The sequence below is a fragment of the Peromyscus californicus genome, unplaced genomic scaffold (assembly GCF_007827085.1).
Source record: "Peromyscus californicus insignis strain IS unplaced genomic scaffold, ASM782708v3 Scaffold_7__1_contigs__length_154581171, whole genome shotgun sequence".
Classification (NCBI taxonomy): Eukaryota; Metazoa; Chordata; class Mammalia; order Rodentia; family Cricetidae; genus Peromyscus; species Peromyscus californicus.
In genome coordinates this window covers 141,809,824-141,824,673 of record NW_026294595.1, presented here as the reverse complement: position 1 = coordinate 141,824,673, position 14,850 = coordinate 141,809,824, and the positions used below count along the sequence as shown (strand labels likewise).

Below are 14,850 nucleotides of genomic sequence, written 5' to 3'. Positions count from 1 at the left end.
GGCAGTACCCGCCTTGATCTAGACTTGAGAATAAGGAAAACATTCACAGGATTTTAATGGTGCATGGTGATACATCTTGCCCTCATCAGTCCCCTCTCCAAGAGTCACATCTTATTAGTCTTAACATTTATTTTCATGTGTATTGGTATTTTGCCTGCATAGGCCAGAAAAGGGTGTTGGAGTTACAGGTGGTTGAGCTGCCATGTGGGTGCTAGGAACCGAACCCAGGTCTGGAAGAACAGCCGTACTCTTGACCACTGAAGGAAGTCCAGCCTGTGTGCTTATGGAAATAACCCTTTCCTTGAGACAGTTTTCTTTATTGCAGTGCTGGGGGCTAAACCCCGAGCCCTTGGTCACGTCAGGCAAGTGGTCTGCCACTGAGCTGTGTCCCCAGCCCGCTGTCATTCATTTCCTCTTCAGACCCAGAATACATGCAAAATTCCCTTCCTTTCTCCACTATCAGTTTCCACAAATGGGGCCCTATGTTTACAAGCTACATTTAGTTAGCTTTAGCTCTCATTTCAACATTCCTGCCATTGTCATTTTTTTCTTCCTTAAAGGTGTGGGAGGTGCTGAACCTTTTCTGGCCACAAACCATTATAAATCCCAACATATATACTGAAAATACTGAGAACTGCTTTGAAAATTTGGAATTTCTGATAACTCCAGTGGGCTGAGACATGGTGGATAAGAATGTGGAAGCTGTAGCAAAGACGACAAGAAACTCCAGGTGATGCCCTTGGTTGTGCTGGGCTGCTAAGTGACAATGCTGTGCTCTGCCACCATCAAGAGAGACCAGCCCCATCACCTCCAATTTTTATATTGTGATAACAGAGAAACATGGCGAATTCTCATGCTGGTTCACTCAGATACTTTGGGACAACCCTGGACAGCCACGCCAGGGAAGCCTTCGAGTGGCCCCGGAGCTATAAGCACCAGAGAGAAGCTAGTGCTTCCTACCCCACCCACCTGACTTGGCGTGCTCAGCCTGCCACACATAGTACCCAGCCGCCGTAACCACTGCTCTCTTAAACAGTGACGCTTAGTTCCATTATTTCCTTTGGTTGATATGACACTATGTAATTTTCATTTCAGTTTCTCAGTTGCATCTACTTATCTAGCACAGTTTAGAAACTTGTCCAAGACTGATGCCATATGATGACCGATAACCGGCAAAGATCACAGCTGTTTGGTGATATGTCGGTGCCTCTGGCTTGGCTAGACAGTTCTAGACTTACCAGAATCCTTGACACCCTTCCCTTTGTATAAATTGGACAGCTTAGGAAATTTAAACTTTAGATGATCAAAAGATTTGGTCCTTTTTATTTTATTTTCAAGCAGCAGACTTAAAATTGAGCCCCAAAGCCCGGACCTTTCAAGATTACAGAAATTGTCAATAGGTGTGTCTGTTGAAGAGGTAGCTTTCTACCACACTACAGGACATTACTGTGGGCCCAGGCGCCTGCAGGCTGGTGTCCCTGGAGTGCCTAATGCAGTCAATCCCAACCTCCGTGGAGGGAAAGGCGACAGGTTTCCTGTTGCTGTGCTGGTGCGCACAGGTGCAGAAAGGTTGGCTGTCCCTGGTGGAAAGCATTGTAGCCTTGAGCGCAGCACTGCTTCCATTTTGGTACAGCTGGAACTTTTTCACTCATGGAATGTAAGTAAACTAAGTCTTTGTCAACAATAAATGGTAATACTAAAATCTTTTTTTTTTTTTTTTTTTTTTTGTTAATTTATTTTCAAACACCACTACTTCTAGATCAATCCCCTTCTGGTTCATCACCCCGCCCCCCAAAAAAAATGTTTGTAATGCTTGTGATTCTGTCTGGGCAAAAATCTGAAGATCTAAAAATCTCTTTATATTAAAATATTGGTCAATAAACAGCTACTAAGAAACTCTTTTCCAGCTGAGCAGTAACTGAAGAAGGAAGTGGTGATAGGGGGGAAGGGGTGCGGCAGCTTGGGGAGCCATGCTGACAGTGGCTTAAAATTCACTTTTTTATTTACGTGTGGTATTCGAGACAGGGTTTCTCTGTGTAATGGCCTTAGTTGGCTGCACCCCAGAGAGATCTGCTTGCCTCTGCTTCTGCCTCCTGAGTGATGGGATTAAAGTTGTGCACCACCATGCTGACAGGGAATAATTCACTTTTAAAGACTGCGTGTATGCTTGGCTGTGGAATGTATGCAAAATGTAATGGTAATAATTCAACATGATTGGATGAGACATTTTATCTAAAAAACAAGGGCACTCAGACTGTTAGTAGTCAAACTCAAATATTTTCACCAGCTGGAGACTAATTACTCAAATATATGAGCATGTGGAGGTGATTGATTCAAACCAACATGGCTTACTTGAATATAGGTACCTTGCCAACCAAAGAAAATGGCTACCCCACTGAAGAAAATCTAGGCCTTCCCCTGTAACCACTATAGATCCTCAGGGAGGGCTGGGTGGAACCTTCTGAGCCCTTCCTCCTCAATGACAGGTCCCAGTCTTCCACAGGCAATCCGAGCTGCTTTGAACTGGAGTCCAACGTTGATGTTGTTGGAGAAGAGAGCACTCCAGCATGCCTGCCCCTCCAGCAGGACTCATTCTCTCCAGCCCCTGCTGCAGTGTTCTCTGAGCCCTCTCGTGCCTAACCCTCCCACGTTTCCATTAGTATTTTAATGTCACACAAAACTAAACATACACTTTGACCCACAGATGTGTTTCATGGTTCCTGAAAAGCTAGAGAGCACTAGAGATTACAATTTTTAAGACACACACACACCAAAAAAAAGAAAAAAAATTTTTTTTAGTCATGGTATCTTCTCAAGCTCACTGAGCTGAAGCCTTAAAGAAAAAGGGGAAAAGAGATCAAATGCCAATTGACAAGTAAATTTGAATATTGTCATGTATTTCCTAAATGTAATGTTACACGAAAGAGCAAACTAATTGATTATTGCCACAGTCAACCACAGATATGCCTGGGTGAGTAAGGAGGTTGGTGGTGGAATCTTACCAGCATTCTGGGGGCAGAGGCAGGTGGATTTCTATGAGTTTGATGCCAGCCTGATTATATGCAGTGAGTTCCAGGACAGTAATGGGCCACACAGAAATGCTGTCTTGAAAACAAAGCCAAAAAACAACAAAGAAACCCCATTATTTTTGAGGCAGGGTCTTGCTATGTATCTAGCTGGCCTTGGACCAACCACCTGGTGACTCTCTTACCTCTCTAGAGTCCTGGAATGATGGGTATATAGTGCCAGGCCCGGCAAGATGAAACAGGAAGATGTAGTCATGTGGGCTAAAGCCTTATTTTCACAGCAGAGGTTAACGGACTGCTCCCAAGATGGCAGTTGACACAGGTGCTTGCTACCAAGTCCACAAGCTGTCTTCTGACCTCCACACAGATGCCACCAGGCATGCCCCTACCCATAGATGTAAAAAAGAAGGGGAAGAATGTAGTGGTGAGGGAGATGCAAAGGTGGAAATGTGTGCAGAATGTGGAGAGACGAGAAGGACTTGATAAAACTTCACACGTGGAATGATTTGCGCATGTGTTAGCCTGGTGGGAGAGTTTCTGGGTTTGATGTTTAGCAGAGTCGGAGAAAAAGACAAGAACCAACCAACAAAAGCCAGTGAAGGAATGCCCCATGAGTGCAGGGTTGGGGTTAAGGTCAGGAACTGGAGTAACTTCACCTCCTCAGAAAATAAACAGGACCATGTGTAAGAATGTGCATGGAATTCACATTCCATGTGATGCCCCAGTGTGGTATTCGCGGGCTGTGACCTGGTTTTAGGAGCAGGAGCACTGCTGGCTGTTGCTGTGCACTGAGTCAAAGTGCTATGGGCATTGCCCTGACTGATGACAGTGTCTGCTGACACCCATCACAAGCATTAAATGGTATAAAGACTATCATCTGTAGAGGGGAGAAATACAGCGACGTGCTAAACTACTGGGGTCAGGGAGATGTCTCTGAGGGTAAACCTGAATTCTCATCTCCAGCAATGGGGGTGGAGACAGATCACAGGATCAGCCAGTCTGAGAGAAAATGGCCAACTTCAGGTTTGGTGGGAAACCATGCCTCAGTTAACATTTCCAAAGAAAAATACTTTTGAGGTTAGTTATTTTAAAAAGTCCGCTTGGTGCTGGGCGGTGGTAGCACACCCCTTTAAACCCAGCACTTGGGAGGCAGAGGCAGGCGGATTTTTTGAGTTCATGGCCAGCCTGGTCTAGAGAGCTAGTACTAGGACTGCTTATAGCCTGGCCCTGGCCGCCACCAATACACACCCCAAGGACCAGCAGCTTTCAGTGCTGGTTCCCACAGGTTCTCTGCTTCCCGAGCTCTGTGTGCATTAGCTATCTTTTAGCCTGACAGTGAAGAGATCACACCTGCTTCTCAGGAAAGCACAAACATCAAGAGGCCAAGCAAGTAACCTGCTACAGCTGAGAACGAGTGCAGACTTACACCACCCCCTGCCATCTAAGGATGGAAGCCAGGGAGGGCCTTGTGCAGGCTAGGTAAGTGCTCTGCCACTGAGCTACACCCCTAAGCCCTACCTACCATTTCCTTACAATATCTTTAAAAAGCAGATTTAAAAACTATATTGGAGAATGGCATAACAGAATCCTATCAAAAACAAACAAAAAACAAAACAAATTTAAACAGGTGAATGAGATAGCCTAATACAGTTCCTCATGTTGTGGGGACCCTAACCATAAAATTACTTTGCTGCTCCTGTTATGAACCAAATGCAGACATCTGATATGTGACCACCCACTAAAGGGGTTGAGAACCATTGGCCCAATGGGTCAAGGCACCTACAACCAAGCCGCAGGACATGAGTTGATTCTGAGAGAATACACAATGCTAGAAATAAAATGCAGTAAGCATACCAAGTGGACAGGGTACCATGGGTAAAAGCACTTGCTGTGCAGACTTGGGACATTAGTGTGGTGGCTGGGTCTGGCATGAAAAGTGGGTGGCACAGTCCTAAGCTGTCTTCTGACCTCCACAGGAGCTCCAAGGACAGCATGCAAACATGTAAAACGAAAAAAACTAGACAAGGTAGCTGATAACTAAGAGAGTCAAGCAAAGCAGCTCCGTTACAAACAACCCGAAAACACACTTGCTGTGCTTACAAAGACCAACTGAGGAAGGAGAAATGGATGTTTATCAGTTGTGAGTGGCACCCAATGTCTCCAGTAACATCACTGCGACAGCTGTACAGTCCGCTCCATGACCCACCCAGAACCAGCTGCACATTACAGGACTCGGGTCCACACACAGTGTCCTCTTCCTACCTTCCTGTCTTTTTACAATTCTTTTTAAAAGTTTATGCCGAAAATACTCAGGAGGCAGAGAGAGATGGACCTCTGTGATCAGGACAGCCAGGGCTACATAGAGACCACGTCTCAAAAGACAAAATGTCCGTGTCTAAATACGAAAAGTTAATGTTTCTATTGCTATTTAAAGAGTAACAGCAGCAGCAATGGATCCTAAAAAACGTAAGATGGGAGCTAGAGAGAAGGTTCAGTGGTTGGAGCAGGGGCTGCCCTTTCAGAAGTTCTGGGTTTGGTTCCCAGCACCCAACCACAATGCTCACAGGCTGCTATTCCAACTCCTGGAGATCTGACAGCCTCTTCTGGCCTCATCAGGCACCTGCACACATGTGGTATACATTAATTCACAAAGGGGTGCATACACACAAAGATATGATGGTAGAAAAACTTAAAATTGTTTGAAACCTACCAGAAAATGTAACAAAACATGTATAGGAAACAAACATTAAAGTCTTAAAAAAAAACGTATACGCGGGGTGGTATGGTTCAGCATGACCAAACACTTCCCAAACTTGAAAAATCTGAGTTCAATCCACAGAAGCCGCATGGAGAAAACCGACATGAGCATACAAAAGAAACAACAAATGCAAAATAAATCATTTTCTAAAAGCCATCTATAGTGTCTATGGAAAGAAAGAAGGAAGGAAGGAAAGAAAGAAGAGTTGCTTAGCCTGTGTCCACAGGAAATTCCAAGTTAAGTACAACAAATGGACAGTCCCCTGTAGCTGGAACCACAGGTGGCCACTCTAATCCTATACCGCCCCACAGGCCTCACTCTAACCCAGCCTATGATGCCAGACAGCCTCTCACAGTGACTAATGAGCTCTTGTAGACAAGCCCCAAATTTGTATGAATAGCTGCTTTGCATCTGTCAAAAAAGCAAAAAAAACAAACACCAATCTGACTGAGTTTAAATGATTAAAAAATTGGGAATTTTATGGAGTCCGGAGGGGAAAGTAGAAAGGCTTAAAGAAATTCCTTTTTATCAAGCACCAAAATCCTGGCCTGAAGATGCTCTTAGATACACACTTTGGGTTTTTATTGCTGATTACAGACTTTAACTACAAAATGTGCACTGCTTGGCAAGGTGACAAGTGATTCTTTACTTGTTCCCATTTCCAATAAAAGCTTAAAGAAACAGACAACAGTACAAAGGACGAGAGAAATACGAGCTTCAGAACAAAGGGCTTAGAAACCATTCCATATCCACAGTCAAGGTCTGCCAAAAATTTGAAATAATCCAAACCGTGCAAATGCTCAACATAGACCATGGCCATACATGGCATTGTAAATACTTGTCCCATGATGTCACAAACCAGACAATTTACCAGCTGATGATCAACACAAATGACTTCATTTGCTTATAGTAGCAGTATTTACTATCCTCTGGAAGATGGAGTTTGTGACAAATTCAATTGAGGTTGAAAATCTGCATGTAATGTTTCAGCAGAACTGTGCTCAGGAGTCCACATGGTTCCTAAGAAACCATCCTGGGCCCACAGGGTCAGGAAGCAGCAATTCACAGTAGGGTCACGCTGGCTGCTTGCAGGTAGCCTTGAAGGTATTGCAATGCTTCTGCATTAAGGCTGGTGCTCACCATTGACGGAACCTACAGAAGAAAAGCACAGGAGTTGGAGGCTCTGTGTGCACACACAAACTGGGACCTGAATGAATGCTGTCACCATGGGGGGAAGGGCAGTCAGTCTGTCCCTGACGCCAGGAGGTTGTAATAACTCAACTGACTTCATACCTTCAAAATGGATAGGTTTAGGACAGGTGAGAAAAGGTACTTGTGTGGGTACAGGTACCTGCCACCAAGCATAACTACCCAAGTCTGATCCCCAGGACTCATCCAGTGGAAAGAGAAAACTGACAAGTAGTCCTGGGATCTCTACAAATGTCTCAAAAAGTAAGGTAGATGGCCTCTGAAAAAACGAAGGATGCTCTCTGACACACGGTAGATTCATAAAGAATTACTGTTAGGGGTGCTATGGTAGATTAAGTTTTTTTGTTGTTGTTGTTTGTTTAAACAGGGTTTCTCTGTAATAGCTCTTGATGTCCTGAAACCCGCTTTGCAGACCAGGCTGGCCTTGAACTCACAGAGATCCTCTTGCCTCTGTCTCCCAAGTTCTGGGATTAAAGGCGGGTGTCAACATTGCCTGATGAAAAAAGGTTTTCATGCTCTTTTAGCTTGTTACATATCCCAGGTTAGCCTCAAACTCACAGCTACCCACCCATCTAAGTAAGCTGGGAATGCAAGGATACACCTACTACCCATGTTTGACAAAAGAGAAATTTTTATTGGTTAGCAAAGACTAATTAAGGGCTTATGTATACTTATTCTAAAACTCGCTAGAGTAAAAAATTAAAATGAGTAATTGATAAAATGTTGGTAATTATTTTAGCTGGCTACAACCAAGGTTTTTCATTCTGTTTCTCTGTGAAAAATAAAAACTATCATCTAGTACAAAAACTCTGAAAAACTATCTAAATGCAATTAAAAGGCCAGTACTGGATTGAATCCATGACTCATTAATTAATTTTTGAGTATGTTACAGGCTTTCTTTCTCTTTCTTTCTTTTTTTTAAGACAGGTTTTTCTGTCCTGGAACTAGATCTGTAGACTAGGCTGGCCTCAAACTCAAGAGATCCATCCACCTGCCTCTGTCTCCCAAGTGTTGGAACGAAGGGTGTGAGCTACCACGCACAGCATGTTCCAGTGTTTAAAGCTCATTCTTTAGCTTTCCCTAGAATCCCACTGAAAACAGGTGTAACAGCGGCTGATCTCTTGACCATCCAATCTCACCCCCATGAACCAGAGTCCATGATAGCAGACACTTACCCTTCCTGGACAGGCAGTAGACAGTTTGTGAAGTGACTGTGCCAGATGGATTTTGGGGTTGTTCACCATCTGACCTACGGGGTCATGTTCTTTTTTACCAGCAAACGCTAGCTGTGAGAAGGCAGTCTGGTATCCTGGTGTATCTTCTATGTCAATAAAATGCTCTTCATCAGGAATGGTGTCATCTTCAGGTAACTCAAAAAGGCCAATGAGAGATTGCAACAAAGGAGTCCTGGATTAGAAAAGGAGAGAAAAACACAGGAACTTATTTTTAAGAGGCCAACAGGGGGCTGGAGAGATGGCTCAGAGGTTAAGAGCACTGCTTGCTCTTCCAAAGGTCCTGAGTTCAATTCCCAGCAACCACATGGTGGCTCACAACCATCTGTAATGAGATCTGGTGCCCTCTTCTGGCCTGCAGGGATATGTGCAGATGGAAAACTGTATACATAATAAATAAATAAATCTTTAAAAAAAAAAAAAAAAAAAAAAGAGGCCAACAGGGCTCCGTGGTCTATTCCCGAAATCCCAGAATTCAGGAAATTGAGGCATGAAGATTGCTGTGGTTTCCAGACTAGCCTATGCTACATAGTAACAATCTGTCCCAAAATGCAATGGCTAGGAAGATACATTATTGGAGAAAGTGCTTGTTACACAAAAGGGTGAGAAATGGAGTCTGGTTTCTAGAATTCTTCATTTTTTTTTCCCCCAGAGCTGAGGACCGAACCACTGAGCTGAATCCCTAACCCCATTCTAGAATTCTTATAAAAGACAGGCTGGCATGGCAGCCTTGGTGGTATCAGCAAGCTTCAGGTTCAGCAAGAGACCAAGCCTCAATAAATAAAGTGTGAGTAAGGAAGACCCCAGAGGTCAACTCTGGATGTTGTGCAAATGAACCCAGATAGGTATATGTTCATACACACATGAACATGCATACAAAGACAAAACCAAACAGAAAACTCCTAAGAAACATAAACTATGTATAGTGGTGCAAGCCTATAATCTCAACTGGATCACCCTGAAGGAAGAGGCAGGAGTATCAGAAGTCTGTCATAGACTCAGAGATCCTCTAGATTAGACTCTCCTTGGTCTATAAAAATCTTCTCCCTTCAAATTAAAAATCAAGGCTGCTGGCTAGGGTTGGAGAGATGGCTCAGAGGTTAAGAGCACCAGCTGCTCTTCCAGAGGTCCTGAGTTCAATTCCCAGCACCCACATGGTGGCTCACAACCATCTACAATGGATATGCTGCCTTCTTCTGTCATGCAGCCACATATGTCAATACAGCACTTGTATACATAATTAAATAAATCTTGCCGGGCGGTGGTGGCGCATGCCTTTAATCCCAGCACTCGGGAGGCAGAGGCAGGTGGATCTCTGTGAGTTTGAGGCCAGCCTGGTCTACAAAGCGAGTTCCAGGAAAGGTGCAAAGCTATACAGAGAAACCCTGTCTCGAAAAACCAAAAAAACAAAACAAAACAAATCTTAGAAATAAGAATCAAGACCGGAGCCAGGAGGTGGTGGTGCACGTTCAAAGCCAGCCTGGTGTATATTGTGAGTTCCAGGTCAGGCAGCCCTATCCCAAAACCAAATAAAACGAAACAAAATAAGAAAACCAGGGGGAGTGGAGAGATGGCTCAGTAGTTAAGAGCACTGGCTGCTTGACCAGAGGTCCTGAGTTCAATTCCCAGCAACCACATGGTGGCTCAAAACCATCTATAGCCCTCTTCTGGCATAAAGTTGTACATGCAGATAGAGCACTCATGTACATAAAATAAATACACCTTAAGGGGGAAAAAAAAATCAAAACCAGATCTACCACTAGCACTAGTAGTCTGAGGTAGGAGAATTGCTTGGACTGCAGTATGAGACCCTGATGGAAACCGACCAATGAACTCAGAAAGGTCTACACGTCGTGCTAAAACTGACCAGTGCTGGTGGAGCATCCAATATCAGAGCACAATTGTCTTGTCTGCCCGACCCTCCAAGAGTAAGCTGGCCAATTCTGCAGCCATAGAGGAGGAAACACTTCCCCACACTCAGAAGGGAGTACTCACCATAGCTTGGTATACTCAGTGTCCATCATGGGCGGACATTCGGTGAGTAATTTGGTTATACCAACTGCACAGATTTTTTTTTCCACATTTCCAGATACCTTCTGAATCTCTGGAATAATGATTTTTTCCAAAACCATTCCAAACATTCTATTAATAAAAGCAAAACAAACCGACTCAATATCAGACAAGCATTATACTTAGTGAACTAACTAGATGTTATTTCTACTCAGTGATTCTGTATGAATGAAATAAAGTAGTATTGTCTCAACTGACTCTATCTTGATTAGACACTGCTACGTTACTATCAGCCTTCTCTTAAGCAAAACCTTTGCAGCTTTTTGGGGGCAGGGCAGGTGGGAAGAATTGTATGCTTAAAATGTTACTCAAAAATTGGCAAATTTTTTGAAAAAGTTGCTCAATAAATTTTTGAAAAATTAAAAACATAGCTAAGATACAAAAAGCAGAGCACCCAGCACTGGCAGGATCAGTGTGCCATTTCTGGATTAGAAGCCTCCACCTTTATTTGACTGAACATCTGTAAGCACATCCATCCTAACAGTGCATTTGATAGTCCTTGAATATGAGTTCTTGACAACACCTGGAAGTAAAACTTCTCACATTCTAAATGATACAAAATCCTTATTCTTTATGTCACAAACTCTAAGTACAGAAAGTAGATCAAAAGTGGAGTCTTTGCTGCCCTGCACCAAGGAGACACGTTTTACTCACAGTGAAGAGGGTGCTAAGGAGCAGCACATGAGCTTGAGATAGCCCCACAATCCCCTACTACTAGAAATTGTTTTTTCTTGTACCACTTTCCAAGACAATTGACTTCTAAAGTCAATCTGTACTGTTCTGGGATATTTTCTCACATGGTTTTCCCCTTACCAAGCTGTCCTCTGTCTCTTCTCTGTTAACCGCCCACTGCCCTAAAGGTCACACTATTGAAGGTAGTATTCTCTGCACAATTACCATGGAAGTCAGAACCAAGCTTCACCAACTGCAAGGCTCTGTCACTTCCATCAGGCTGCTGCTGCCCTTGCACAGTTCAGCCAACCAGCTACTCTTCTTTGTTTTTGTTTTTTGGTTTCTCAAGACAAGGCTTCTCTATAGCTTTGGAGTCTATCCTGGAACTCACTCTGGCCTTGAACTCATAGATATCCACCTGTTTCTTCCTCCCAAGTTGTAGAACTAAAGGTGTGCACCACCATCGCCCAGCCAACCTATTTTTTTCTGAGAGTCTTTTTGTAGACACTTGATCTGCGTGGAGAATGCCAGAAGACAGAGACTTCGGAAAGGAAGACATGATCAGCTTTTCTATGTGCAGGAATGCTTCCAAACCAGAACAACAAAGCCACCAACACACACACACACACACACACACACACACACACACACACACACACACACACACACACACACACACACGTTTATACTAAAGAGGTCACATAGTTTTCTTCTTACAAAGTCACAACTTACTTTGGTTGTATGCCATCAAATATCTCTTGTAAAGCTAACGCCCCATACTTAATGCAATATAAGTTAATAAACACTAAGAAACCTGTGGAAAGAACACAGAGTATTAATAGTGGACTTCACTGAAATTTGAAGAATTTCTCTTAAAATCTGCCAGGGGAATCTATGTATCAGTTCACCACTTACCTCCCAAGACACCCCAGACAGAGTGGTTTCCTTGTCTGTATCACAGTTTTACGCATTTCCACATTAATATTTCCACTGAAAAGTGTTTCTCTCCCTAAACTTACACAAACTAAACTTTGGAACATAATGCATTTCAAACTATGTTAGTGTTTGGGGTACACACATTTTTTTCAGATATTTTACTTTATTTTTGACTGATCAAAGACTTGCCCACCACCAGAGTCTCAAAATACTTAGTCTCAAAGCATTTCCAAATGATGTGCTTACTCTTGATAAACTTGGTGGTCTTGGAGTTCTGCAGTCTCTGGAACAGTAGAATGAAGATCTGCTTTCTATACTGGTCAACTGACTCACTAAAGAACCGAAGAGAAGCACACATATCAACTCAGTCTTTTATGAGCATATAACATAATCTTTGCTTCAAAGCACAGAGGGTTAATGTGACTCACGGAGGCATGTGCTCTATTATGCTGTTAAGAAGATAGAAGCCTTGGTGATCGTTTGCTTTGGATGCAATTAGCTTCTGGAAGACACCAAGTAACCCAGGCTGCAAAAAAGCAGATCAAACAATGGGCACTCAAAGAGGCAGAGATCGACTGCTGTACAGCTTCAACAGGCTGCTGTCCAGGAAAGTGGCCACTCCTGAACAATGTAACCAGCCTTACTCTCTTGTTCTTCCTGGTGGATTGAGAATCATGTAGCATAGGCTACATGGAGCCAAGGATGACTTTGAACTTTTAATCCCCGTCTCCATCTCCCCAAAGCTGGGATTACATCTGTGTGCAACCATGTCCAGTCTTTTCTAGCTCTTATTTTTGAACTGTAAAAGGGGTACAGATGACGTGCCCTCTTACCATAATAAGCCATTGAAGTTATTTCTTTGAAATTAAATTATTGGCTCATATTTTTTCACTACAGACACAATAACCAAATAATATCTGGTATCAATTAAGAATACATTACCAATCCTATTAATCACATCTCTTTTTATTGAATTTAATGATTTTAAGGAAAAAAGTTAAAAAACCTGCCACCCCTTGTTTTGAAAATGCTCCTCAAGAATTCTAGCCATTTAAAAATCCCGACTCACAATTTTGTCAGCTGCGGCACTTGCTATTGTACTTGAGCCTCGCTCTAGGAACGCCTGGAGCAGCCTCACTAGAGCAGGGATGTTTCCTGTTCTTTCCCAGAGCACTGGCTGGAGGAGGTGCGGAAACAAGGCCATATACGAAGACGGGATATCATTTTTGTGTGTTTCCAGAAGCAAAGACATCACTTGAAAGACATAGGGGATAAATTCTGTAGATGAAATCAAAGGAGAGCTGTTACTGGCAGCATTCAGGGCTTTGGTGTGTAGGGCAGCATTTTATACCCACCCACAGTCTCATCACATTAGGACAGACTTCGGCCAGCTTACCTTGCACATCATTCTGTAAGATTTCAGTGAACACTAGGAACAGAGCCTCCTCAAAATTCACAACAGCAGCAGGGTTAGCTTTGCAGGTTATTCTTATAGACAAGCATATTGCTTCAAACATGTAGTGATTAAAATGAGGTTTGCTGGGATTCTGAAACAATAAATCCAACAAAATACCATCTCAATAATCCAAGTGACTACATATATATCAACACACCAGACCCTCCTAAAAACGGGTAAAAGAGATGTTCGCTCCTTTTAAAATAGCATCAATGCTAGGCACGACGGAATATACCTTTAATCCTAATACTAACACTAGGGAGGCTGAGACAGGCAGAACTCTCTGAGCTCTGGGCCAACCTGGTCTACATAGCTAGTTCCAGGCGAGCCAGGGCTATATATTGAGACCCTATCTTAATAAAATAAAATTAAAAAGTGGGAAGGCTGGAGCTAAGACTCAGTGGTTAAGAACACTGGCTGCTCATATAGAGGACCTAGTTTTGTTCCCAGCATTCATGTGGTGGCTCACATCCATGTGTAAACTTCAGTTCTGGGGTACCCTCCAAAGTCAGAGGAGGAGGGTTTCAGATATGTACACAGTGCAGACACACAGACAAGCAAATACTCATACACACAAAAACAAGTAAATCACCATTAAGAAAGAAAAAAAAAGTGCTTATTTGTTTTTTGCTTATTTATTTGGGAGTGGCAGTGCTAGGAAGGAAACCCAGGGCTTCACACATTCTAGGGAAGTGCTCTACCACTTAGCTAGCTAGCTAGGTCCTTCACAGTTCCATCTGGATTATGCAAGCTGCAGGCCCCAGGTCGGAGCTGGAGTTGTCTTAAGCCCATGTGTCCTAGGAGAGCCACACTGTAGGCAGGGGGAAAAGCACATTCCGGCTCTACCAGACCTTGACGCTTGTGTGCACAGGCTGCTGACTCTCAACAATAGCAATCTTCCCATTTTCTCAGAAGCTCTTAGAAAGCCACCATGAGCTGGCTAGAGCAGAAGGGAGGGAGGGAGCGTGCGTGCGTGCGTGCGTGCGTGTGTGTGTGAGAGAGAGAGAGAGAGAGAGAGAGCGAGAGAGAGGGAGAGGGAGAGGGAAAGGGAGAGGGAGAGACGTCATACAACCTTGCTTTGTTCTCTCTCCTTTCCTTAACTCCCAAAGCAGTTCTGCACCAAGAACGCGGGTAGAAAATAATCTGCTGTCCAACTCTAATACTTGCTCACTTTTTAAGAGAAAGGGTCTCACTCTGTAATCCTGGCTGGCCTGAAACTTAAGAGACCAAGCTGCCTCTGCCTCCTGAGTGCTGGCATTAAAGGCATGAGCCATCATAACCCAGCGACTCCATTACTTCTTATGAATTCAAATAATTTTCAGAGCATAAACAAGATCATGCATGTATAAAGAAATTCTTACCAGGTGTGGTAACACATGCCTTTAGTCCTAGTACCATGAAGGCAGGCTGGTAATCTGAGTTTGAGGTCAGCCTGCTCTATATAGCAAAAACTTACATCAAAAAAAGAAAAGAAAAACTCTGTCACCCTTA

The 14,850-nt window shown here is 43.4% G+C and overlaps 2 protein-coding genes across 3 annotated transcripts in view; one reads left to right on the top strand and one right to left on the bottom strand.

Moving 5' to 3' along the window:
* Nucleotides 1-1,901, top strand: part of Stau1 (staufen double-stranded RNA binding protein 1) — a 44,053-nt gene extending 42,152 nt beyond the window's left edge. For both annotated transcript variants that reach the window (XM_052726534.1, XM_052726535.1), the window contains exon 12: nt 561-1,901. In XM_052726534.1, the coding sequence (XP_052582494.1) occupies nt 561-576 (16 nt within the window). In that variant the 3' untranslated portion in view covers nt 577-1,901. The remainder of the gene's footprint in view (nt 1-560) is intronic.
* A 4,438-nt stretch (nt 1,902-6,339) lies between these two features.
* Nucleotides 6,340-14,850, bottom strand: part of Cse1l (chromosome segregation 1 like) — a 47,869-nt gene continuing 39,358 nt past the window's right edge. Inside the window, exons 18-25 of the mRNA XM_052726533.1 lie at nt 13,300-13,450; nt 12,973-13,181; nt 12,332-12,429; nt 12,150-12,235; nt 11,700-11,781; nt 10,221-10,367; nt 8,169-8,400; nt 6,340-6,936 (exon numbers count right to left, since the gene is read on the bottom strand). Of these exons, the coding sequence (XP_052582493.1) occupies nt 6,847-6,936; nt 8,169-8,400; nt 10,221-10,367; nt 11,700-11,781; nt 12,150-12,235; nt 12,332-12,429; nt 12,973-13,181; nt 13,300-13,450 (1,095 nt within the window). The 3' untranslated portion in view covers nt 6,340-6,846. The remainder of the gene's footprint in view (nt 6,937-8,168; nt 8,401-10,220; nt 10,368-11,699; nt 11,782-12,149; nt 12,236-12,331; nt 12,430-12,972; nt 13,182-13,299; nt 13,451-14,850) is intronic.